We start from the raw sequence: 24,575 nt of genomic DNA on the forward strand, positions 1-24,575 counted from the left end.
GGGTTCGGCTGGAGAGTGCGGGCAGGTTGCGCCGCATCTCGTGGCCCAACTGCGCGGCTGTGCTAGAGGGCGGGGGCCGAGGAGGAATGCGCTCCCGGGACTGGGGACGTGGTGGGCTCGAGTCCAGCGGGCTCGGGCACTGCGTTGACAGTCACACCTCCCGTCTCCTGGATTGAGAATCGGACCCTAGTCCTGACCCTACGGGAACTTGATAATTTCCTTGATGCAACACCAAGACTCTGGAATTGAACGGGACGTGCAAAGGCAGAGCCCTGCCCCCAGGGGTTTGCAGTCTCAGCCGCCTACTTCTGCAGTAGTTAGGTCTGCTCTGTTGGTACAACATACAACACAACCGCCCGCCGTTAGCCACTTTTTTGTAGGGTACATCATAAATCACCTGAGATTTTAGTCTGTCCGCGGTTCCGCTTTATAACTCCTGCACTGCGGTAGGTAAGTGCCTAATTCCATTCTGGACGTTGGCCCTAATTGAGTATCCCTTCTAAGGATCGATTATAGGTGATATGTGTTATAGTGCCTTATACACATTTTAAAGGTTAAAGACTTCTTCTGTGAAGCTCAACTACTTGGTCAGATTCTCATGGTTAAAAAATGTGGAAGAGTTTTGTCCTGGTTTCAGAGAAGCAGCTAGTGAGGCGCTATATCTAAGTGTAGTGTTTTTCAAGAGTGGGGGACCCATTAGAAGACTCTGGGATCAGTTTAGTGGGTTGCTACTGGAAATCTTCTTAACGATATAGAATATACAGTACAATACAGAGAAACAGAGAATAGAAAATAACATGCATTGCACATAGTGGAGGTAAGCATTGTCTTATGAGACTTTTGGTTTTCAGTTTATATAACATAAATTTTTAAAACAGTGGGTCACTGGCTGAAAAGTTTTTAAAACCCTGACTTACTGGTTAATGGCCCAGGCTTTGGAATCAATTGAATCTGGATTTGAGTCCTAGTTGTCACATAAACCAGCTGTGTGACCTCGAACAGGTTCTGTGGCCCATTAGAGTCGCCGTTTCGATAGCTGTGAAATGGGGGAATGTTCCCTACATCTGAAGGTTGTTATGAAGACAACACGAAACCACATATGTCAACCACTTTGTGGGTGCTTGACTTATGTGTTCAATATGTGCTGATTGCAGTTATTGTTGCTAAAACATCAAATCCTAGCAGCTAGTCATGGGACACTGCACTTTTCTTTCTCTTTTTAGATCTTGATGTGGAAGAAATGGAGGACTCAGAACCAAGGATTTTCAAGTGATTTCTTCCAAAGCACAGGAATCTAACTCTGTTAAAGCTGGTCCGTTCTAACTGAGGTAACTAAATTCGCGTCTCTCCTTAGTCTACATGAGACAGGAAATGGTCTTTCTGAGGGACTCCCAAAGGGTATATGATTCAAGACAGCAATCCATCAAGTTTTGGGGTTACAAAGTGACCATGACACTCAAGTGATGTGTTACTGGGAGACCGGATGTGTAAAGCCCCCGTGATGAAGGGGAACTAGGAGATCAAGGCCTTAGGACAGCTGGTTTCTCGTTCCAGTTCTGTCAGCAATTGTTCTGGAGTCTTCTACATGTCTCTTCACAGATCTCTAGTTTCCCAAGGCTGGAAGGATGCACTGACATTGCTGAGGCCCAGAGAGCTTAGATGACGCTTCAGGGTTACCCAGTGAGTTGGGGTCAAGGCAGGACTGGACCTTGGATCTTCGTTGCTCAGTCACGTAGCCAGCTTCAGGGCCCTCTGTGAGGTGAGCGCTCTGCTAGGCACAGAGTATACAAATGTGAAGAGACCATCCCCAGGACACTTGCAGCTGTCACAGCCAAGTATTGACAGCCCAACACACTAAGCTCTACCTTGGAGCCATATACAAAGTCCCAGATGGTGACAATAACAACTACCATTTATCAAGCATTTGTATGCCTGTGTATGCTAGGCAGTGTGTGAAGGGCTTTAAGCACAGTATTTTTTATTTACCCCTCACGATAGCCCTATGAGGTGAGGAAGAATAGGCGTAAAGGATTGAAATGTGAAAATAGAGACAGGTCATGGAGGGCTTTGCATCTCATACTACATGTATGAAGTCCCTTCTGTGGGCATAGCGCTGTGCCAGCACTGCAAAGTGACCATCCTGGAGGAGCTTGCAGCCTGATTCCAGAGAGGCACGGTAGGATGGATGGTGCTTGCCATTCACCCCCACCTCCTTCCCTGCTTCTCCAGCAGTTGCAGAGTGGGGTCCATCACAGGGACAGACCAGAGTCATAGACATACCAAAATTTCTACCTCTAAATTCAATTTTTCTTTTTTCTCCATTTAAATCTATACTTCCGCCCATCTATTAAAACTTATGCCCTCAATTTATAAATGATAGTAAGGCCTTCTCTGAATTCATTGATTTATTTTTCATCAACAAATGTTTATTGAGCTTCTACAAGGCACTTGGGTGCTCAAGACCAGACAGATTTGTTTTTACAATCATATTAGTCATTTCCAGTCTCTTAGCAAAGAATTTGTTGTTCAACTGTTAGCAATTTTCTATTGTTAATATGCTGGAACGTCAGCTCATGGATGTTGGAGATTGACCCATACGTAGAATTCCAAATGGATATATAGGAAAGCCATTTAAAAAGTCTTAATATCTTTAGAAAGGAATTTCACACTTCTCTTTAAAATTTTGATTTTGTCATTCTTGTTACCTGCTTATAGAGGCCTTTTTATTTGTACATTTAACTCAGAATCCAAGAAAAAGCAGTTTGGCAAGGGGGTTTTGTTTGATTTGAAACGTTCTCTTCTCTTAGCTTTGTAGGCCACAGAAGACTGTGGGTATTCAAAAGTAAAGTAATTTAAGAAATATGTTTGTTTAATTTATAAGGTAGAAAATTAGAGATAGCTCTAAGAATTGCAATAAGCCACAGAAATCAAATTGCAAGACTTGAATGCTACCTGTAATAACTTAATCCCCAAATAAAACAAATGAGATGTTGAATGTGAACATGCTTTGTAAACTTTAAGGTGTTCTATGAATGCTGTACAGCAATCCACTACAAGTATGACTGTGCTAGAGAGAATGGAGAATTCAGCTGCCACAAAAATCTGGTCTCTTCGCTCTCAGACTCTGTTGAGGAAAGAAGATATGCAGAAATAACCATCTGATAAATGCAAAAAGAAGATATTTTGGTAATTTGAGGAGGAAGGGGTCCCTTTTATCCCTAGCAGTCAAGAGGCTCTTGAGAAAAAAACATCTAAGCAAGTCCTTGAATGATGTGGCATTTCAATAAAAGAACAGGGAAGAGGCATTTGAGATAGGAGGACTAGTAGGAGATGGAGAAACGTGGAGCATATTCAGGGAAAAGGGTCAAGTCCAATTGAGTTAGAACTGGTCTATATACAGGCATCAAAACTGTAGAACATTCGGTGCCAAATGAATACAGTCTTGAATGCCAATTAGGAAATGTGAATGCATTAACCAATAGGTGTCATTAAAGATACTTGAACAGGGGAGTGTTGTGGCTGTGCTTCAGGACCAGGCTCTTGTGAGTAGCTTGGGGGAGATCAGGAGGAGAGGCAGGGCAGAAACTAGAGGCCAGAAGGCCAGTTAAGCTGCTATGACCCACCAAGGAAAAAGAGGGGCAGGAAAGGCCTGAAATGGTTGATAACAATGAAATGGGAAAGGAACAGATGCAGAGGGAAGAACTGACAGAATCTGATGTGTCAGTGGAGAAGGAACAGCTAAAGCTGACACTGCGATTTCCAGAGCAGTAGTACCCATGGAAGAAACTCAGAAGGAGGTAAGGAGCTACATTTTAGAGGTGCTGTGTTTGCAGTGTTGAAGCATGCTGTCTCCCAGGCAGAAGGGGGCTTTGTGCTCCACAGGAAGGCCAGGGCTCCTTTGGGAGTCTTTGGTTTATAACAAAAAGTCAAGAGACAGGAAAAGAGATTGTTGAGAGAGAATATCAAGAGACGGGAAAAGAGATTGTTGAGAGAGAATATAGGGGGAAAATGGTTGAGGATGGAGCCTTTTGCGAAAAGAATGGAAGATCCAGGGAGGCAGATAGAAGTCCGGCAAGACAGTAAGGAAGAACCATGGAGGAATGCAATTCCAGAAGCCAGCGGAAGGAGGTTCCCAATGGAGGGAACCAGGTACGTCAGACCCTGGAAGGTGAGGGATGAGCTTAGGAAGACCCTTGGATTGACAAGTGCGAAGTTACATTGTTGGTGTTTTCCTTTTTAAGGTAATATGATGTATATGATGAATATTAAGTGGTTTAATTTACATAAGTGTGTAGCTTACACAAATCAAGAATCACTCTTAAATTTGTCCCCGGCAAGTCCCAGAACACATTTCTGATTATGAAAATTCAAGCTGTTAAATGTGGTTTTAATAGTAGTCATACACTGTATTCTGTTGTCAGCATACAAATTAAAGAATATCCCTTAATAGAATGAGTCCTTTAAAAACTACATTTCTGTTGATGCAAAAAGTTTCTAACAATAATGTCATTCCATTGCCTTTTACCATATGGCTATTGTATGACATATGCGTGTCTGCGTGTTTTCACGTGCATATGAGCTTAGTACAATGGAATGAGGAGACTGGGGTCAGATAAATCTAGTTTCACAACCTAGCTGGGCCACTTTCCAGACTTGTGACTTTAGAAGAGTTTCTCTCTAAGCCTGACTTTTTCCATCCGTAACTCATATAGGATTATTTGGAAAACTGACTAATATATAATTTGGTCAGGATCTCTATATACCGTAGCAGGCAATTAATTAATATTGGTTCCCTTCCCCTCACAACCTTGTATAGATATATAAATTTATATAATGTGCATCTAGACATAAAGCCTTATCTTTAAGACTCATTTTAATTTGTTAATTTTATCATGGAAAGCACACACCTCCTATTACCACTGATTTATTCTGGGTTAGTCCCAGTGACCATCAATTTAGTATGGACAAGAATCTACCTGGGGAACGTGTCAAAATGTAGATTCCCAGGTGGGGCAAGGGAATCTGCATTTTAAACAGCACTGTCATGGCTGGTGACGAAGATTAACAATTGCCAACTTCTGTGAAGCAGAGGAAGAGATAAACCTGAGATTTGAGATGCTAGTTTCAAATCCTGTTTCTACCAGAGATATGTCTATGCTCAAAATTTTTATATCATTAATGTTAATGGATTATATGCATAATCAGATAAAAGCAAATACTTTCCAGAGAGTCAGGGAATGGTGGTATTATGGCACCCTCCTGCCCCGCATCATCTCATTGCTCTCTGCTGTGTGATCACAGTACTGGGTAACATACTGCCTGCAAACCAGTTTCTTTTCTGTGGAGTGATGACACCTTGTCCCATGGCCAGAGTTTGCAAAACCACTGTAACTTGTTTGTTAGCAATATATATAGTGACAACACTACATAGTCATGCCATTAAATTATTCTACATGACTCTGTCTTCTGGTAGATAAACATCTCTGTCATTATATTATTTCCCTCAATCTCTGCATCTTAAAGTCACTTAATTTTTAGGCTAAAGTTCATATTCTTCATCTATCCCAACTCCATTTTATAGATGAAAAAATCATTTGGCTGAGCACAGTGGTTCATGCCTGTAATCCCAGCACTGTGGGAGGCCAAGGCTGATGAATGACCTGAGTTCAGGAGTTCGAGACCAGCCTGGCCAACGTGGCAAAACCCCGTCTCTACTAAAAATACAAAAATTAGCCGGGCATGGTGGCACACACCTGTAGCCCCAGCTACTGGGGAGGCTGAGGCAGGAGAATCACTTGAACCTGGGAGGCAGAGGTTGCAGTGAGCTGAGATCGCACCACTGCACTCCAGCCTGGGTGACAGAGCAACACTCCATCTCAAGAAAAAAAAAAGAGAGAGAGAAAAAGAATGTATCCTTTTTTTCTTCCTAGTTCTAGCTCCCCTCTTTGTTTATTCACAACAAAGGATTGAGGTATATAGACATGTTTGGTGTTTAACTTAGATATGGAAAGTATAAAACATTTGACATATATATTGAATTGCTCTTTATGTTCTCTATACATAATTTAGAAATAAGATGACTTAGTGGGAATATATTTATGAAAACTATATTGAGTCATTTTAAAACGATGTCAGCATCCTTTTGCTGGTTTGCCTCTTTGGAGGAGGATGCTGATGGCCTGGAGCCTTTCCTAGAAACAGAGTTTCTCTCTCTATACCCACAGCTCCAAGGAAAGAGGATGGAACTGACATTCATGGAGTTAGGTCTATACCTTGTATGCATTATCTCTGCCATCTTTTAGAACCTTAGACAACATGGTGTGGCAAGTGAAGCAAAAAGAAACTCAACAACTATAGCCAAGGTTGTAGAGATGAGAGGTTTTTTTTAATTATTATTTTTTATTTTTTAAGATGGAGTTTCACTCTTGTTGCCCAGGCTGGAGTGCAGTGGCGCTGTCTCAGCTCACTGCAACCTTTGCCTCCCAGGTTCAAGTGATTCTCCTGTCTCAGCCTCCTAAGTAGTTGGCATTACAGGTGACTGCCACTATGCCCAGCTAATTTCTGTATTTTTAGTAGAGATGGGATTTCACCACGTTGGCCAGGCTGGTCTTGAACTCCTGACCTCAGGTGATCCACCAGCTTCAGCCTCCCAAAGTGCTGAGATTACAGACGTGAGCCACTGTGCCCATCCTGAGATGAGATTTTTACACCCTGGGGTCTGTCTGACTCACAAGGCCAGCCTCTTCTCTCCACACTCTGGGCTGCCTCCCCAGCCACATAGTGAGAGTATGAAACCAGTGTTTGTTCCCGATTTTTTTTTTTTTTTTTGAGACGGAGTCTCCCTCTGTCGCCCAGGCTGGAGTGCAATGGCGGGATCTCAGCTCACTGCAAGTTCCGCCTCCCGGGTTTACGCCATTCTCCTGCCTCAGCCTCCCAAGTAGCTGGGATTACAGGCACCCGCCACTTCGCCTGGCTAGTTTTTTGTGTTTTTTTTAGTAGAGACGGGGTTTCACAGTGTTAGCCAGGATGGTCTCGATCTCCTGACCTCGTGATCCACCCGTCTCGGCCTCCCAAAGTGCTGGGATTACAGGCTTGAGCCACCACGCCCGGCCTGTTCGTGATTTTAACTGAGAGACTCAGAGATCCTCATCCTTAATATTATTGTAACCTCAGACTTTTTGACAAGAAGCAAATGGAGCAGAGATAATGTGCAAATTTGAATTTTTTCAGCAAATATTTACTTAGTATCAACTACGCGCCAGGTAGGAGATCAGAACCCCAGCCTCATGGAGCCTCCCTATCTCCCTAACCTATCCTTATCTACTCTCTGTGCTGCTGCAAGCTTTTCTTTTAGAGTAAAATACCAATGGAGTTCCACACTGATAAGATCAATTAATTTGTGTCTTGCTATAGCTGTCACTGTCACTATGCTGGGCTAAATGTTCCCAGAGCCTGTACCAGTTGAAAGATTAAAACTGCTCCTTGGGGGATTGCCCTGAGGGCTAAGTAAATGTTTGTTGATTACCCTCTGAGGCCCTGAGGAACTCTACAGGGGGCTAGGAAAATTGCCCAGAGCTCCTGCAGGGCTGGGTTGGGGTGAGAAGAAAGACATCCGTGAGAATCCAGAGGGGATGCCTAGGAATTGTTCCCAGCATGACTTCGCTTGTTTGGTTTCCTCACCTGTAACCAGAGAAGGTTTCGCTCAATGATGGCTGTTTCCTCCGGCTCTAAGGTGTAGTAGTTTATTTTCTTTCGAGCAGAAAAGCAGAGGTGCTGGGACAAGCAGGGGCAGGGACTCAGTCTGAGGTCTCCCAGGGGTCTCAATGTAGCAGCTCCCTCCTGTCCTCATAGATATGCCGATACTAGCCAGACTTTGGGTTCTGCCTTTACCTTCTACACTTTTGAGGAAAGTGCATGAATTTAAGGGTGGGAGATTGTCCACTTTTGAAGGAATGAAGACTCTTACAGAAGGATTGGGACTGGCTGGGAATCGTGGTTTTCAAATATAATGCTTATGGGGAACCTGGGAAATAAACTAGCCCAACCTCTTTGCATTCCAGATAAGGAAAGAAATGTCCAGAGAAGTCTTAGGACTTGCTCAAGGCCACATCATTAGTGGCAAAGTGGGAACAGAACCCACTGTCCTAGGCCCAGTCTGCCAGAAACAGGCAGGTTATCAGAAAAGCAGGAGATGGCAGTCAGCAGCAAAGCTTAAAGAAGGACTGGCACTGTCCCATGCGAGCGAGCTGACCATGACATCTGCTGGACTTCCAGCAGACACACGCAGTAGGACACCGTGATGCAAAGCTTCCGGTCCAGTTGGAGCCCTTGGGTTTTTGCCAATTAAGATAGTCAAGCAAATTTCTTTTTGACCTGGGAGAGGCAGAAAGCTGTTTTCCATCTTACAAAAGCATTTCTCCTCTCTTATGTAAATGAAAATTCCTAAGGTATATTATAACTTAATATTGAAAGAAATTAAACATTTTCTTGGGGAGGGAGGAAGACCCAGCTTGCGCACCCCAGTTTTTCTGGCCACTACTGTGAGTGTTCATACCAGGATGCATTTTCGTGAGAAATCCAGTGGCTATTTAAGTCCTGGAAGGGTATCCTGGGATTATTTCAGCAACCCATGAAGGCAGGCTTTGTGCAAGGTGAGACAGATATGAGCTGTCACTTCCTGCTTTGTGAGTTGGATATTGTTTCTAGGCCCTGTTTTATTTATGTTATTTTTCCTGTTCGTGTGTTAGAACAACTTTGACTATTTGTAGAGTTGATTACAATTAGATAATAAGACCACCAATTCAGTCCGAACAAAGATGAATTTATTATCTTGCCAGGCGAGGGAGACCCGCATATTCAGATCAGTCTCCCCATACTTTTGTGCGTTTCGTGTAAGCACGGAGATTTCCGATTAGTTCTAATAGCACAGTGATTGGCTCCCAGTCACCTAAATGAGGATTCCCTTTTTGAAAAACCTACTCAGCATTCTGGTCTGTCCCTGCTTAAACCTATTTAGTCTGGTCTTCTAGTCCCTGACTTGAGCTCAAAGAGCAAGATTTCTCGAGGTCTCCGTGCGGGTCTTTGATGTTCTTTGGTGGAAGAGATTTACAATGTAGCCATAACCGGTGCCTGTGGCTGAACCATGCCTTCTGTGGTGTGGTCAGCCCTTCTCTTGGATTAATGCAAGTTCCACCTTTGCTTTAATGGGAGGAGACAGAAGGACCACTTTGAGGAAGCAGAGGCAAGAAGATAGTCTGCAAAAGCCATGACGTGGCACTGAAATGAAGCCCTGTGTAGGGTTTTACTCAGACGTTAGAGAACTGGCTGCCCCGGAGTGCTGTGCTAACTAGAGAAAGAAAAAAAAAAAAACCCTGACCTTTAAAATTTTTCCTGTGAAGGTCTAGCAATTCTGGAGTGTCTTCAGTGACTACACAGTGTAAAGCAACTTTGTGCACAGAAGCACCGTAAATTACCTAAATGGAAATTTGCTTCTAAGTGAAGTTCTTACCCTGTCTGTTGGATATTTAGAGTATTGTCGATATTTGTTTTTGTTTTTGACATTTTCAGGAAACCGAGAGCTTTTTGTCACATTTGAACAATCTCTTTTAAGAATTTCTTTTCTATTTATAATGCGTTTCTGATAGCAAGATTTGCGCCTTTCTCTATTTTAGAAAATACTTTTTGAGGTTTTTTTTTTTTTTTTTCCTTTTATGAAGTTTAAATAGTTGTCTTACCTCCAATCCTAGCAACTCCCTTACATTAAAAATGACCTATTTTTTTTTTCTCCCTTGAGGTTCCTTTGCTCAGAGAGAATAAGAAAAGTTCTGGTAATTAGTCATTGTGGTATTCTGTAAACAAGTACTTGGGAGGCCATGATTTATATTACTGGTCGGGAAGAAAAAAAAGAAGGGGTTTTTGTGTATCTCTAGACGATTACCCTTGTGAAAGGCAAGTGCCTCATATTCCCAAAAGGTCTCTTGGGTGCCCTGTTTGTTGTGTTAAGGTCTGTCAAAGGCGGTGGCCATTTTCTGTGAGCTGAATCCCTGTGTGAAACTCCTCCCGCTGTGAGGTCTATGAGCATTTGTTTTCTAAAATGAAAGCACAGGCAGAAACTCAAGCTATTCTACAGAACAGTCTGTTCTTTCGATTTTTTTTTTAGATCAGTATATTTAAAGCATAATTTTTCTAAACAACATATTGCGAGTGTTTACCTGCAGTGGTTTGGAGTTTGCGTGGGGAGTTTTATTTATTTTTTTAATGTACACAACTTATTTACCAACGTCATTGCTCCTTCTGCTCAGATAATTCTACCCTAAACTAGGTGAATAGGGGAACTATGTAGGTACCTGACTATTGCCAGAAACTTTCCTTCTGTTTCTATTAAATTTCTTTTGGGGTGAAATTGGCAATAGCTGACTGGAACGTAGCTCCCTTAATATTCTTCCCCCCTCCCACAATTTTTTCCACTTGATTATTTTTTTGTCTGAACCATTGTTCATCCATTCGAAAGACTGGCCAGAGTTTTGGTCACTTTTCCATAGTAGGAAAGCTTCTGTGCCTCTCCGTGTACCTCAGACCTGCTGGTGGGCTTGCTTGACAGCTCTGCCAAGCGCCTGCGTCTCCTGAGCCTATGAAGAGGCAACTTTCACAATCCTGTGCTGCATTCGCGCTCTGTGCTGCCAGGCCTGGCCTCCCTCCAGAGGTCGTAGTGTTGCCAGCAGTGGCTTCAAACTGGAAACATGGGAGGAGGAATTGTGGGAAATGGGGAAGAAGAAAATGTTTGTGCAGGGAAAGTGTGTACGTGGACTTAAATAAATATCTGAGGGCCCAGGCCCATACAGATAATCTCTGTACACTGGCATTTTGCGCCTGGAGCCAGGTGTCTGTTGACAGTGGGGAGGAGGTGGGGAAGACCCGGCCCAGAGCCTCAGCCGCCTTCCAGCAGGAGGTCCTCACGCCCCAGACAGTCAGAATGCTCCCCGGACTGAGGAATCAGCTGCACATCCCCCCTGATGTCGCTAAAGCTGAAATCTGCTTCGTGGGTTTAGCCACCATTTTCATTGAGCATTTCTGAGGATTCCTTGAGAGTACTTGTGATCTTGGTGGAGATGCTTCATAGTGTTGACCCTATTGTTTGGAACACCTGACAGCTGGATGGTCCAGGCCCTATTTCTATGATCTGTTTTTTGGAACTGTTGTATTTGTGTGACACAGTGATGCAGCATGATGTCAACTCCCACCTACTGTAACCCAGGAGGGAGCATGATGTCAGCTCAGGATACTGGAACCGATAAAACTCAGTGAGTGTTGCTTCCCGTTACACACCTGCTCATGATGACTTGTGGGACGCTTGTTTTAAAGAAGGAGAGCTGAGTGCCTCTGATAGAAAATCTGATTTCATGAAATGCTTATTAGGAGTCAGGTACCCCTTTTTCTTGAAGCTTGAACAGACTATCATTAATGTGACTGACTGCAGCAAAGTGAAGAGTTTGATATTTGCCACTCTGCCTCTGAGGATTTATGTAGGGAAATTTTTCCCATAGGAATGGACAAACTAAAGGAATCCTTAAGAAATAGTATATCACCCAAATATATTCTGTGGTAAGGCTTCTCAACACCTGTCCTTCATTAGGACGAAGCACTCTGAGAGTTTTGAAAACTTGAATACTGACATCTCAGCATTTAAATTTTAGGACAATGAATCACCGTGCAGAGATTAAAATTTCACAGGCAGAACAAAACCTACACGTGATTTATACTTACATTTTTATAGACTAAGATCTAAAACTCACATACAGGAACAGGAAGGTAATCTGAACGTTAAATGTGGGCTTGGTATGAGAAGGTAAGCAAGTGGTTAGATTGTGGCAAACTGGAGGTTTGAGACTTTTTCACATAGATCGGGGCCTGATGAGAGCATCTGCAGGCCGAATGGAGCCTATGGGCTGCTTCTTGCATGGCAGTTGCATGCAGTTTGACTCAGTCCACTGATCTGAATTCCCTCAGTGGCAACCTGCCCAGTCTTCTCCTGCAGAGCATTGGGCTTGAAGCTGTCTAAGGCCCAGCCCAGGGAAAAATAAAGGCCATTGAACCTTCTCCATCTCACCACAAATAAGTCAGTCGCTTTGGATATAACTATGTCCATTTCATACAGGCAAAGTATTATGTCAGTGGGGTCAGTAGCAGAGCATAGTATTTGTGTCCAGGCACATCTGGAAGGCTTCAGACAGAGCAGCCCTGACTAAGTTGCCCAGTGCTCAGTGTACTGATCCCAGGGTGAGACAGGAAGAACATCAGAGGAAGCCCCTCCGTGTCCAGGCATGTCCCTCTTAAGGCAGCCAAATGGAACCAAGCCTGCAGAGGCTAACCTGGATGGCATCAGGTGATGGACGACAGCAAGGGACAGCAGATATGTCCTGATATAATTGGTCTTTGGTACGTTTGGTCCAAGGATGTTTTCTGAAATATCTCAACAGTGACTTCCTAACTAGTCCTAGACTGGGACAATCTGAGAATTGTCTGTTGACAATTTATTGACAGTCTCCCTCTGTTGACACTTTATTGACCTTCCACAAACCCCGGAATTTACAATGCTTTCCCTCTTTTCTACACATCTTTTAACCCTGCCCTTTTCTTTCTTGGTGCTGAGTCATAATGTCTTTGACGCACATAGCACAGGGCCTGGGATGTAAAAGGTGCCCAGTCAGTGTTAGCTTTTCTTGTTACTGGCATCATCATCATCATTTCCATTCTAGCTATTATTTCACCAGAGGTCAGGGAACTTGGTTTCCCTACACTCCATTTAAACCACATCTTCAGGGGGTACCTCAGCCATCTCTACCCTCACATAGATGAAGATGGACCAGACATACAAGACGCTTTTCTGGAATTTGTCCTGTTTATGTCACCCATTTCCGTTGTAGGAGTTGGACTTTTATTAGAAATACAAGTGTCTGCCATTGTAAGTGAAGTTGTAGGGCTTATGCTATGTGGACTGGACTCTAGGGGGGCCAGGGTGGAATCATTCTAGAAACTTGTTCCAGGATGACTTGACCAAAGAAAAGCCATCAGATGCTGCTGCAGTGGAGACCTGACATTTGCTACCCCAAGTGTGGTCCTCAGACTGGCAGCATGGACATCCTCTGGGAGTCCATTAGAAATACAGAGCCTCGAGCCCTACCCCAGACCCACTGTGTCAGAAAAATGCACTTAACAAGATCCTCAGCTGACTTACACACATTGACATTTGAGGAGTGCTGCTCTAGACACTCCGGCGAAGCACAGAGACAGACTGACATAGAGATTGACCTATGTAAGATTGTGGACTTGCTAACTAGGAGGTGGATTGGATGCTTTGGTCTTAGGGGGTGGGGTTGAGGGTTGTGCCTTTTAAGCCCTGCTGTAGAAATGTATGATGGGGTGATATTGACCACATTAAGAATCTGATTCTGAAGACTCTTGTTGTCCCCTGGTTGTGAGTTTACTCTTATAGTGCCTCATTCCTTTCTACCATCTCCAGCCCCACTGACCTTCTGGCCTTGGAAACCCTGTTGCCAAGCAGGGAAAGTCCTGTTTTAGGGCACAGAAAACCTTTGTGTATCAGGCAACTGACACAAATAATGTAGGATTTTAATGGTGGAACGTGTATCAGTATAAAAATGAGGGGTGATCTGCTCTCAGTGAATATTTATGGGACCCTTGTAGGTGGTGAAAAGGGAAGTGTAACTGAACTTCTTTAATGTTCATGGCTGAGGGCATTGCCTGCTCCTAAGAAAACAATGGGAAAGACAGAAATAATTAATCCCATGCTGCCATGGTGACCTGTCTGGACTGGAAACTACTAGGGTGGTGAGAAAAGGGCTGCAGAATCTTAGAGAGGAAATTCCAGCTTCATATTGCATTAATCTAGTTTAAAAATGAATTAAAAGCCTTTTCAGCCCTTCCCAGTTCTTGCCTACATTTTGAGGGTAGCATGGCCTGGCTTTTTGTGAATTTATGATTGTTGTGATTTTTTTTCCATGCTGTGGAGTACTCTCAGGTGGTCTTTTGCCCTGAACTCACAGTGGCCTGTGGTCCCTTGAGCAGAACACAACTTGGGAGTGCAACTGGATATCTTAGGAGTCTCTGAGCTGGCTGGCTCTCCCTTCCTCTCTTCTTCCTCTTCCTACCACTGTCAGGAAGCTTAGCGTGGAGTTCTGGATTCCAGCTCCCTCTCACATTCATTCATGTGAGCTGCTGCCATGGTGTCAGTAATGGGTTGAATGGCTGCCCCCCAAAAGATGTGTCCATGTCCCAGAACCCGTGAGTGTGACCTCATTTGGGAAAAGGGTCTTCACAGATGTTATTAAGGATTCTGAGATGAGAGGTGGACTCTAAAGCCAATGACAAGTGTCCTTATAAGAGACACTTGTAGAAAGGAGAAGGCCATGTGCAGATGAAGGCAGAGATGAGCATTACGCAGCCACAGGCCAAGGAGAGACTGGAGCCACCAGAAACTAGAAGGGGCAAGGAAGGATTCTCTCCCTGCAGCCAAGAGCACGGCCCTGCTGACTCCTTGATTTTGGACATCTGTCTTCCAGAATTGTGAGATAATGAATTTCTGTTGTTTTAAGTCACCAAGTTTGAGGTAATTTGTTACAGCAGCCCCAGGAAACAAGTACAGTGTCCAAACCTAGCCTTGATCCTGCAGCACAAGAGAGCTTGTTAGAAATGAGATTCTGGGGCTTACCAGATTCAGTCTGGAGTGGCATGAAGAAATGAAATTGTAGTAAGGGTCTGCAGGTGGTTCTGATGCACCAGCATCCATTGTTCGTGCTCCCCCTTTAGCCCTATTTTCTTTTCATCCAGTTTACTTCAACTTGGGCAAAATTCATGCTCATGTTTGCAACCACCTCCCATACGTCATTGCACTGCACATCTGAATCTTCACTCCAGCTCCCTTTCAGCACTGGAGTCCATTTTGGATGTCTGTTGATTGAGGGAGCCACCTGCATTTTCTCAGGCTTCTCAGAGGGGGCTCAGACTTCACAAACTGCATTATCCTCCTCCCAAACCAGCTCTTTGATTTGGGCTCCCGACCTGTTAGTGGCACATCTAGATGCAGTAGAACTGGCACGTCAATCATTCTTGCCCCACTGCCTTGTCCCTAATTTCCAATTAGTCGATTCTTCCTTTCAGATAGTTTTCAAATTTCCCCCCCTCTTTCATCCCCACATGTCTCTTTGCCTTCTTTTCAGACTTTCTCCAGACACCCTTCTCACAAACTGCTTTCAGAGTGACCTGTCTGCAAATTTGTCAAATCATTCCTGTATTAAATCTTTTTAAATGGCTTGCCGTTGCTCAAGTTGTACGTAGAGAGCTTATTTTAAAAGCCCAGGCTGGGTGCAGTGGCTCACGCCTGTAATCCCAGCACTTTGGGAAGCTGAGGCAGGCGGATCACGAGGTCGAGATGGAGGCCACCCTGGCCAACATAGTGAAACCCCATCTTTACTAAAATACAAAAATTAATGTAGTATGTACTGGTGTAGTGGTGCATGCCTATAGTCTCAGCTACTCAGGAGGCTGAGGCAGGAGAATCGCTTGAACCCAGGAGGCAGAGGTTACAGTGAGCTGAGATCACGCCATTGCACTCCGGCCTGGTGACAGAGCGAGACTCCATCTCAATAAATAAATAAATAAATAAAAAGCCCAATACTCAGGCCCCACCCAGGACTAAACAAACCAGAATCTTGAATTGGGGCCTGTGTATTGGTGTCTTCTCAAGTTTCCAAAGGCGATTTCAGTATGTGCTAGGGGGTGAGAACTATGGGACTAGAGGATAAGGTCCAAACTCATCCAATATTGGAAACTTTTCATGATTAGGCCCCACCAGGGTTCCTCCCCATCTCCTAACATGCCCCTGCACATGGCTGTGGGGCAGCCATCCCACCTATTTGCCCCTCCCCAAGTGCATCATTCTTGCCTTTGCTTAGACCTCTTCCTACAAAAGAATGCCTTTTTCCCTCTTGGATTCCAAGGAAATTCTCCCTATCCTTCAAGAGCGAGCCCCACCTCCCTTGCTCTGACTCCTCTTCCCCAGTTTAAGGCTGCTTCCTCCCGAGCCCTGGCTGCCCCATCGGTGGAGCACTCTCATCATCATAGGAACTGTCTGCACGTCCCTCTCCTCCATTGGAGAGTGGGCTCCAGGAGGTTGCTGAATGAGGGAAGAAATAAAGGATTCAAAAAGGCCAAGGAGAGGAAATCATTCTGTTTCTTTGAATTATTGTACTGATGCTGCTTTATACCTCATCAGATACTTGTTAAGAAAACAAAACTCTGCTTGATTTTAATGAAAGCATTGAAAATTTGTTAGTGGTAGTAATATGGTGTACTATTAATTGAATATTTGCTAGCTAAGGCCTCTATATTCACTGCCTTCTTCAGCTATCACAATAATCTTCTCAGGAGTTATTCTCATTTTATAGAACAAGTTAAACAAAATGCTGTGTGATCAAGTAATGCAAGATGGTAGAAAATACAAAGTAGAATATTTACATGATCACCTGGCCAGCAGTGTGTTAATGGCATGCTATAGGCTGATCAGGAAAAACTGGTTTTGTTGGTAAAAATAGCTAACCATATTGTATTAGTCTGTTTTCACACTGCTGTAAAGAACTACCTGAGACTGGGTAATTTATGAAAAAAAGAATTTTAATTGACTCACAGTTTTGCAGGCTTAACGGGAAGCATGACTGGGAGGCCTCAGGAAACTTAATCATGGCGGAAGGTAAAGGGGAACCAGGCGTCTTCTTCACATGGCGTCAGGAGAGAGAGAGCAAAGGGGGAAGTGCCACACACTTTTAAACCATCACATCTTGTAAAAACTCACTATCAGGAGAACAGCAAAGAGGAAATCCGCCCCCATGATCCAGTCACCTCCCACCAGGCCCCTCCTCCAGTTCAACATGAGATTTGGGCAGGGACACAAACTCAAACCATATCACATATGTAGTTCTTTTGAGTGGCAGATACATGTTTGACACTGAATTTGGCATAAAACAAGCACAGCTGTCAAGCATACCAATCAAAAGATGAGATGGTGGTTTATATTTGCTAATGTTTAGAATCACACAAATCTAGTCTTCCATTTAAGTATGTTAGAAGTTAGTTTGAAGCTCAGAGTCACAAGATCAGGGCTGAAAACCCAGCCTTTCCAGTGACAAGTGATGAGATGCTGGGACTTTGTCTTCATTTTTCTGAGCCTTGGTGTCCCATCTTTGAAATGGAAATACAATTTCCCTGCCTGCAGTAGCATTGTAAGAAGGAAAATAAGGTGACATGTATGAAAGTGATTTGTAGACCAGGCGCAGTGGCTCACGCCTGTAATCCCAGCACTTTGGGAGGCCGAGGCAGGCAGATCATCTGAGGTCGGGAGTTCGAAACCAGCCTGACCAACATGGAGAAACCCCATCTCTACTAAAAATACAAAATTAGCCAGGTGTGGTGGCGCATGCCTATAATCCCAGCTACTCGGGAAGGCTGAAGCAGGAGAATCGCTTGAACCCAGGAGGCGGAGGTTGCGGTGAGCCAAGATTGTGCCATTGCACTCCAGCATGGGTGACAAGAGTACAACTCCATCTAAAAAAAAAAAAAAAAGATTTGCAAATGGTACAAGGCTACACAGGAATATGGCCGGGTGTTTTTGTCTTTGTTCTGTGTTTGGGTTGACAAGGTTGGCCTTTGGGAGGAGTCAGGATAAGGAAGGTGGTGTTCTGCTGGGTAAGCGGATATGGGCGCTGAAACAATCGCAGGCTGCCTGAATTCCAGGCAGGGTGGGGCACAAGGATGCTGGGATGTGAGCCCAAGGAAAACAATTGGAATGAGCTACTTAGGGAGAATGAGGGAATAGAGAAGAACAGTTGAAAATTAGAGTCTTGCTGTGTTTTTGAAACCGTGGAGCTGAGAGAATGTAATTGGTTGGAGTTTTGCACTGGGTCACCTGTAACCAAAGACCAGCCCAGAGACTACAGATCAGCTCCAGGGAGCTTGATATCTTGATCTTTTATTCTTAGGTTATTCCCAGCAATTCTGTTCCCAGGAGCTCTGAAACTTTCTGGATCTGAGTTCAAGAGCTTACTTGCCTTGTGGCCTCAGTAGCTTGAGTCCAAACATACTGATGGATTAAGCTGTTCAGAACTGCTTCGTACAGGGTCACATCCTGATGATGTGTGCTCAGTTTCCTTCTTTAAAGATGAAGCCAAGGCTTTCTCTTTTCTTATTCTAATAGATTTAAAAATATTTTCTAAGTATAACAGTACTGATCTCAAAATATGATTTTTGGGGAAGAAGAATGATCCCATTCTGCTGCTCTGTGGAGGTGAGCTAGAATACAGTCATGTCATTTTATCACAGTCATCACTGTCCTGAACTTATTGAAAGCTTCTGGAGCAGGAATCAGTAGAGCATGTTTAAGTGATCAGTAGATGTATTTTAAGATAGAATTGACATTCTAAAATACCTCAACAGGCAGAGAAAGGATGGATAAAGCATACACAATTAAGTTTAACCAGAATAAACAAGGGAAATTTTGAGTTTCAGTTAAAAAAAAAAAAAATCCAGTCCTGGAGGTTTGGAAGCCAAAGGAGAGGAATAAAACAAGGGAAGAAAGGAGAAATTCGGGCAAAAAAAAAAAAAAAAGGTCTGTATATTATAAATAAAATCAATTATTGAGCACTTACTACTTGCTGTGTACTTGCTGAGTGCTCATACACTCTCAATCCTTCCCAAACTGCATGATATGTATAGTAGTCACTCCATTTTATAGATGAGGAAACTGAGGCTTACAGTGAGGTCAACCACTTTAATAAGTGGGGTCCCAGCATCTGCCATTTGAGGAGTATGGCATAATAAGCCATGTGGAACCAGGAGTCTAGAAACTTCTCTTTTTTTTTTTCTGTTTTTAACTAAGACTGGGTCTTGCTATGTTGGCGAGGTTGTTCTTGAACTCTTGGCTGTAAGCAGTCTTCCTGCCTCGGCCTTCCAAAGTGCTAGGATTACAGGTGTGAACTACCACACCCATCAAGGAGTCTAGAAACTTCTTTTGGTCACACTATGAGATCTTAGGCTTTTCTGTAAAGTTTTGGTTTTTTTGTTTTGTATTGTTTTTGTTGTTACAAGGGAGTAGCTGAAGAAATTGGAGATATATAGCCCAGGAAAGGGTAAACATTCAAAGGGCTGTCGTATGGCAAAGGCTACAGTTGAGGGCCCCTCAGTTGCTCCCTCCTTGGTGGGGACATCTGTAACTAGGAGATTCACACACTGGCTGGAGCCATCCTCAGCCCCCCCCACCCCACTCCCCATCTGAAGAATCTCTAAAATCCATTTGTGGCAAATAAGAATGAGTCAGAGTGCGTGTTCCACTAAGCATCATGACCTCTGTGCTTTTTGTTATCTAAAACACCTCAAGCTCTGGTCCTAGTGAAGTGATGCTTACTCATCTGCCCATTTTGAGAAAGGTCTTGGGGCTGAATGACTGGCTACCTGGGACCTAGGAGCATTTCTTTGTGTGGTCTCAGCACCATCTTGTGGACACAGCATTGTGAACTGGGGATGGGCTGTGGTCATCAAATCTAAAGGAACCCAAAAACAAATCCCTGAAAAAGGTGCCACTGGGGAAGGGCTCTGCCCAAGGAATCCTGTTTTTAAGAAAGACTGCCTGCCCTCAGAGCTAGGAACTGCCTTGGGGCATTCACTTTTATGACTCTAACCTCGTTATTAAGCCCATGACACCTGAAAGAGCAGAATGGGCAGGTTCAGCAATGCAGAAAGAGCCAGGCCTTTCCAGGGGCATGCTGCAGCACTGGGCTACCTACCGTTCACTCAGGAGGACAGCAGAGCCTTTCCGGGTAGGGGGAGCCCCATATCCCTTTCTCTCTGGCCTTTCTCATCCTGCATCCTGCCCCACCTCTTGGGCCAGGACACTCCTCTGCCCTGCCTCGTCTTCTTGGCCTGGTACTCATTGCCTCTCAGAGCATAAGTCACCTTACTGTGTTTAAAAGGCCCCTCACCACCAAGGCGAGGATGGACCAGGATGAGGCTGTGAAGGGAACAGAGTGTTTCTGTGCTAAAATTTCTTTGGCCTTCTTAGCCCAGTCTCCTACCACTCCTAAGCTGGCTGCCCTGATGTTTCTATGTGTGAAGAAACTGAATAATCATCTAATTCAGGGTAAAGTGATGCTCTGAGGGTAGATTTGCTCAATCTCTTTCCCTGAATGGGAAGGGGCAACGTGTGGCCTATAAAAGCCACTCAAGGGGTAGAAGCTCCCCTCTGGTTGGTTGAACCCCTAACCTCTTCTCTGTTTGTTCTTCACAGTGGAGCTGTGTGGGTGCCTTATCCTTAGTGGGCATGCAGGGCTCCCCAAAACAATATAGTCACTTAATTTTTTGTCTGTTAACACACAGTTATTGACTGTATTTATCCCAATATTACATCATGATGCATGTATCTATTCTTTGAAAGTATTATAAAAATACTTTTTTATACAATGAAAATACCAAAAAATAGGGTTTTTTCACTGTACCAAAAATATTAACATATTCTCCCAAGGCCTTAATATATGAACTCATACTGTATTACCTATAGCCCCCTATTTTGTTAAAAATTTGGTTTTGCATGTGCCTTCCGCAAGCACTTTTTCCCTGGCTTCCCTTCTTTTAGGGTCAGCCTGGCCTGAGCCCCTCAGCTCCTGACCATACGGCCTGCAGAGCTGATCTTGCCAGGACTTAGAGGAAGCTCTTAAAGCCTGAATCTCTCCAGGCCACTCAGCGCTGCACTTCAGCGCTAGGGAAATCCCCACTTACAAACTGACCCTGCTTCCAATGCCTTTCAACCGCCGAGCATTTAATTGGTTGCTAGTATCATAATGAGATGAGCTAGAGAAAAAGCTGTGGTTATAGGTTTTTGTTTGTTTTCTGGAATTTTCATGGAAAATTACGAGAGCAAAAAGGATCTATAGAATGAGATACTACATTTTATCTGTATTGTTTAATCCTCATAAGAACAAGGTCACACTGCTGTGTCCACTTTATAGATTTTTTTAAAAACCAAATCTAGAGATGCTAATTAACTTGTACATGTGCATACAGCTAGCAAGTTAGCGGAACAGTAATTTAAACCCAGGAGTGGGTAAGCAGTGCTCTACCTCTGAAGATAAAGATAACTCACTATCCAGGAAGAAAAAGGATGCCCCACAGAACACGAAGGGAAAGCTTGGAACTAGCGACTACATCTGACAGTTCCTGGTAATTTAATCAAGGACTTCAAGGGAAGCTTGAACCAAAATCTAAAATAAAGCACAACAAACATGCCAAATCCCAAAGTGAACCCAAATTTTTAATTATTTTTTACTGAACAAAATACAAACTAATGAATTCATTAAACTGAGAATTAAACAAAAAAGGTTCTAAAATCAAAAACCCAAAGCACCAAAATATTCTCTAAAATAAATTGTAACCAAATTGATATGTTATTAAAAACCCCCTTTGGATGAAGAGAAAGGAGCAGATGTAATTTGTCAAGTCTGTAAACAGTGTACGAGAGGCTTACTTTAGGAAGGTGAAAGAATTTCACTATCTAAAACAGACATATAACTCAATACACAGATAAGACCCTAGCTTTGTTTTTATTCATCAATTTATACCCAAATTTGAGTGACCTTCTGATTTAAGAGGATAAGTACATATAATAGAAATGTATTGATGATTCAAGTATTTATCTTAAACACCCTCCTTTCTACCAAGCTTTTTACTGGGACAGGTAATAAACAGTGAACTTGAAATATTTTTTATTTAAATGGTTACTGCCAGCTTGGTGTGGTGGCTCACACCTGTAATCCCAGCACTTTGGGAGGCCAAAGCAGGAGGATCACTTATGCCTAGGAGTTCAAGACCAGTCTAGGCAACATGGCAAGACCCTGTCTCTACAAAGAAATAAAAAAATTAGCTAGGCATGTTAGCGGGCACCTGTGGTCCTAACTACTCAGGAGCTGAGGTGGGAGGATCACTTGAGCCCCGGAGTTCGAGGCCACAGTGAGCAATGATCAAGCTACTGCACTCCAGCCTGGGTGGCAGAGTGAGACCCTGTCAGTAAAAAATTAAAAAAAAAAAAAACAATAATTCCTTTTTCCATTTGCTTAGAAGAGATGCTAACAATGCAACTAAAGAAAGAAAATTATTTAAATGATAGTTGTAATTAAATGCCTGTATGTGTGTGCATGCGTGTGTGTGTGTGTGTGTGTGTGTTGGCCAAAGCTCAGGTGTAACTGCTCTCTGAATTAAGAAAGAATAATTAGTTAATGAACCCCTATGGGGTATCAAGCACTGTGACGGGGTCTGGGGAACTCTGGGCACACAGTGAAACAGGACATTTGTCCCTGCCATTAAGGAATTTCACTTTCCCTAATTTGGGGCCTGGGGCCAAGGCTTAGCTAATACTTGCTTCTGCTGACATTTTTGACTAAGAATTAATTGGTAATAGTAATAATAATAATAGCTAATGTTTATGAAGCTTGATTTTTATGCCAGACACTATGCCAAGCACTTTAAAGGTATCACTTAATCCTCATGTTAACCCGAGTATCTTCTAGTATTAGCTCCCATTTTGCAGAGGAAGAAACTGAAGGGCAAGTTTTTAAAATTTGCACAAGGTCACAGCCAGAGCATGACAGAACCAGGTCCCCCAGATACCAAAGTTCAGACTTTTAGCCACTGTACCAGACTGGATGTGGTATGCCTTATCCTAAAGTATCGTAGAGCCCTGTTTTAGGAATGGACATAACAGTGCTTTGGGAGTGTCTCAGTTCCTTTAGTTCGACAACTTTAATCTCTTCACCATTCCTTTTCTATGTCCCCATCTTACGGTAACCCTACATATACACTCAATATTATCTTGAAATGGAAGGGGATAAAAATCAAAATAAGTCATATTCATAAGTGTCATATATTACTTTGAAGTATACATTTTTTAAGAAAATGAATTAAAAGGCTGGGCGCGGTGGCTCAAGCCTGTAATCCCAGCACTTTGGGAGGCCGAGACGGGCGGATCATGAGGTCAGGAGATCGAGACCATCCTGGCTAACACGATGAAACCCCGTCTCTACTAAAAAAATACAAAAAACTAGCTGGGCGAGGTGGCGGGTGCCTGTAGTCCCAGCTACTCGGGAGGCTGAGGCAGGAGAATGGCGTAAACCCGGGAGACGGAGCTTGCAGTGAGCTGAGATCTGGCCACTGCACTCCAGCCTGGGCAACAGAGCGAGACTCCGTCTCAAAAAAAAAAAAAAAAAAGAAAATGAATTAAAAGTAGAATTTATGGAAAATACTGAATTTCCCTTAAATATTCACCCCAGAGCTATTGGTGGTCCCATATGGCATCTTTGTGCACAGTAAGAAGTGGCCTCCTCCTGGCAGGGACTGCAGCCCTGCACCGAGGGACATGCCCAACCAAGCAGAGCCTGGGCTGCCTCTCAGCCTACCACAGGGCATAGCCTGTACCCCACACGTGGCAGCCCTGCTCCAGGCCCGCTTACATTTTGCCAGTTGTAAACTGGTCAGTAGGCTGGTGTGATGCCCTATGAGCCTTGAATAGTTGGGTCGCTAAATGAAACCAAGAAAAACATGGACAAGCTAAGTTCTTTATGCTCCTGCACCTGAAATGGAAAGTGTGGTTTTTGAGTCATGCTGCCTGGGTTTGAATCCCAGCTCTGCCACCAATAGCTAAACAATCTTGGCTGAGTTCCACAGCCTCTCTGAACCTCACTTTTCTCGTTTGTAAAATGAGAACGGTTGCTGTGAGGCCTAAATGGAATGATATACATGCAGTGTGTAGAACGGTGCTGAGCACACAGCACATATGTGCTTGTTGGGACACAGCTTGGATGACATATGTAGGTGACTTCCTCCTGTCAAATCATAAGTCACAATGGGGACATTGTTGCATTTGTTAGGAGTGTGGGGATGTCACTTCAAAGCAGTTCTCAGCTGCCCAGAGGGGCTCCAGCATAAGCAGGAGACATGGTAAGCTGTTCCTTCATAGTGTAGTCAGAAGTCACGGGCCAGGTCGTGTGGACTGTATATCTTGGTAATTTTCAGCAGGATGCAAAAGCACACCTGCCCAGACCGTGTCTCCCACACCCTGGCTCAGTGTCAGTGATATCACTGATCTCAAATTCTTTTTGTGGTTCCACGGGTCAGTCTGATATGCATAGTTCTGCTGAGAACCACCATTATAAGTACACACGATCGTGCCTCTTCCATCTACTGTTCATTGCCTGATGGGGGGCAAGGGCTTATAGATTGGTGTGCCGGGATGCAAAGCACCTGCAGTTCCATGACCCAGCAGGAGGCCACAGACCCAGCACCGTGTCCAGATTAGCTTCTTAGGAGAGGAGGAGAGGAGGCCGGGGGAGGGAGCAGACGCCAGAAGGAAGCGACCGGTGACTGCAGGGTGGAAAGCTGCCAGAGTGTGGGAAGGGAAGATGTCACGTGGAAGCTAAGTCCTTCACAAACACCCAGCACCAGGGCCTTACACGACACCGCCATGT

General features: G+C 43.9%; 1 protein-coding gene across 6 annotated transcripts in view; it reads left to right on the plus strand.

Annotated features, from left to right (window-relative positions):
* The window catches only part of ZBTB38 (zinc finger and BTB domain containing 38), a 144,527-nt gene that overhangs the window by 83,384 nt on the left and 36,568 nt on the right, over positions 1 to 24,575 (plus strand). For 4 of the 6 annotated variants that reach the window (XM_012002643.1, XM_012002644.1, XM_012002645.1 and 1 more), the window contains one exon: positions 1,224 to 1,328. Coding sequence is in view for 1 of the 6 variants with exons in the window: in XM_012002642.1 (XP_011858032.1) it covers positions 24,046 to 24,048 (3 nt within the window). In the remaining 5 variants the exon portion in view is untranslated. Of the gene's footprint in view, positions 1 to 1,223; positions 1,329 to 24,003; positions 24,049 to 24,575 lie in introns of those variants that run through there. The other 2 variants (XM_012002642.1, XM_012002648.1) reach the window with 2 other exon arrangements.

Source organism: Mandrillus leucophaeus, unplaced genomic scaffold, assembly GCF_000951045.1.
Source record: "Mandrillus leucophaeus isolate KB7577 unplaced genomic scaffold, Mleu.le_1.0 Scaffold693, whole genome shotgun sequence".
Taxonomy (NCBI): Eukaryota; Metazoa; Chordata; class Mammalia; order Primates; family Cercopithecidae; genus Mandrillus; species Mandrillus leucophaeus.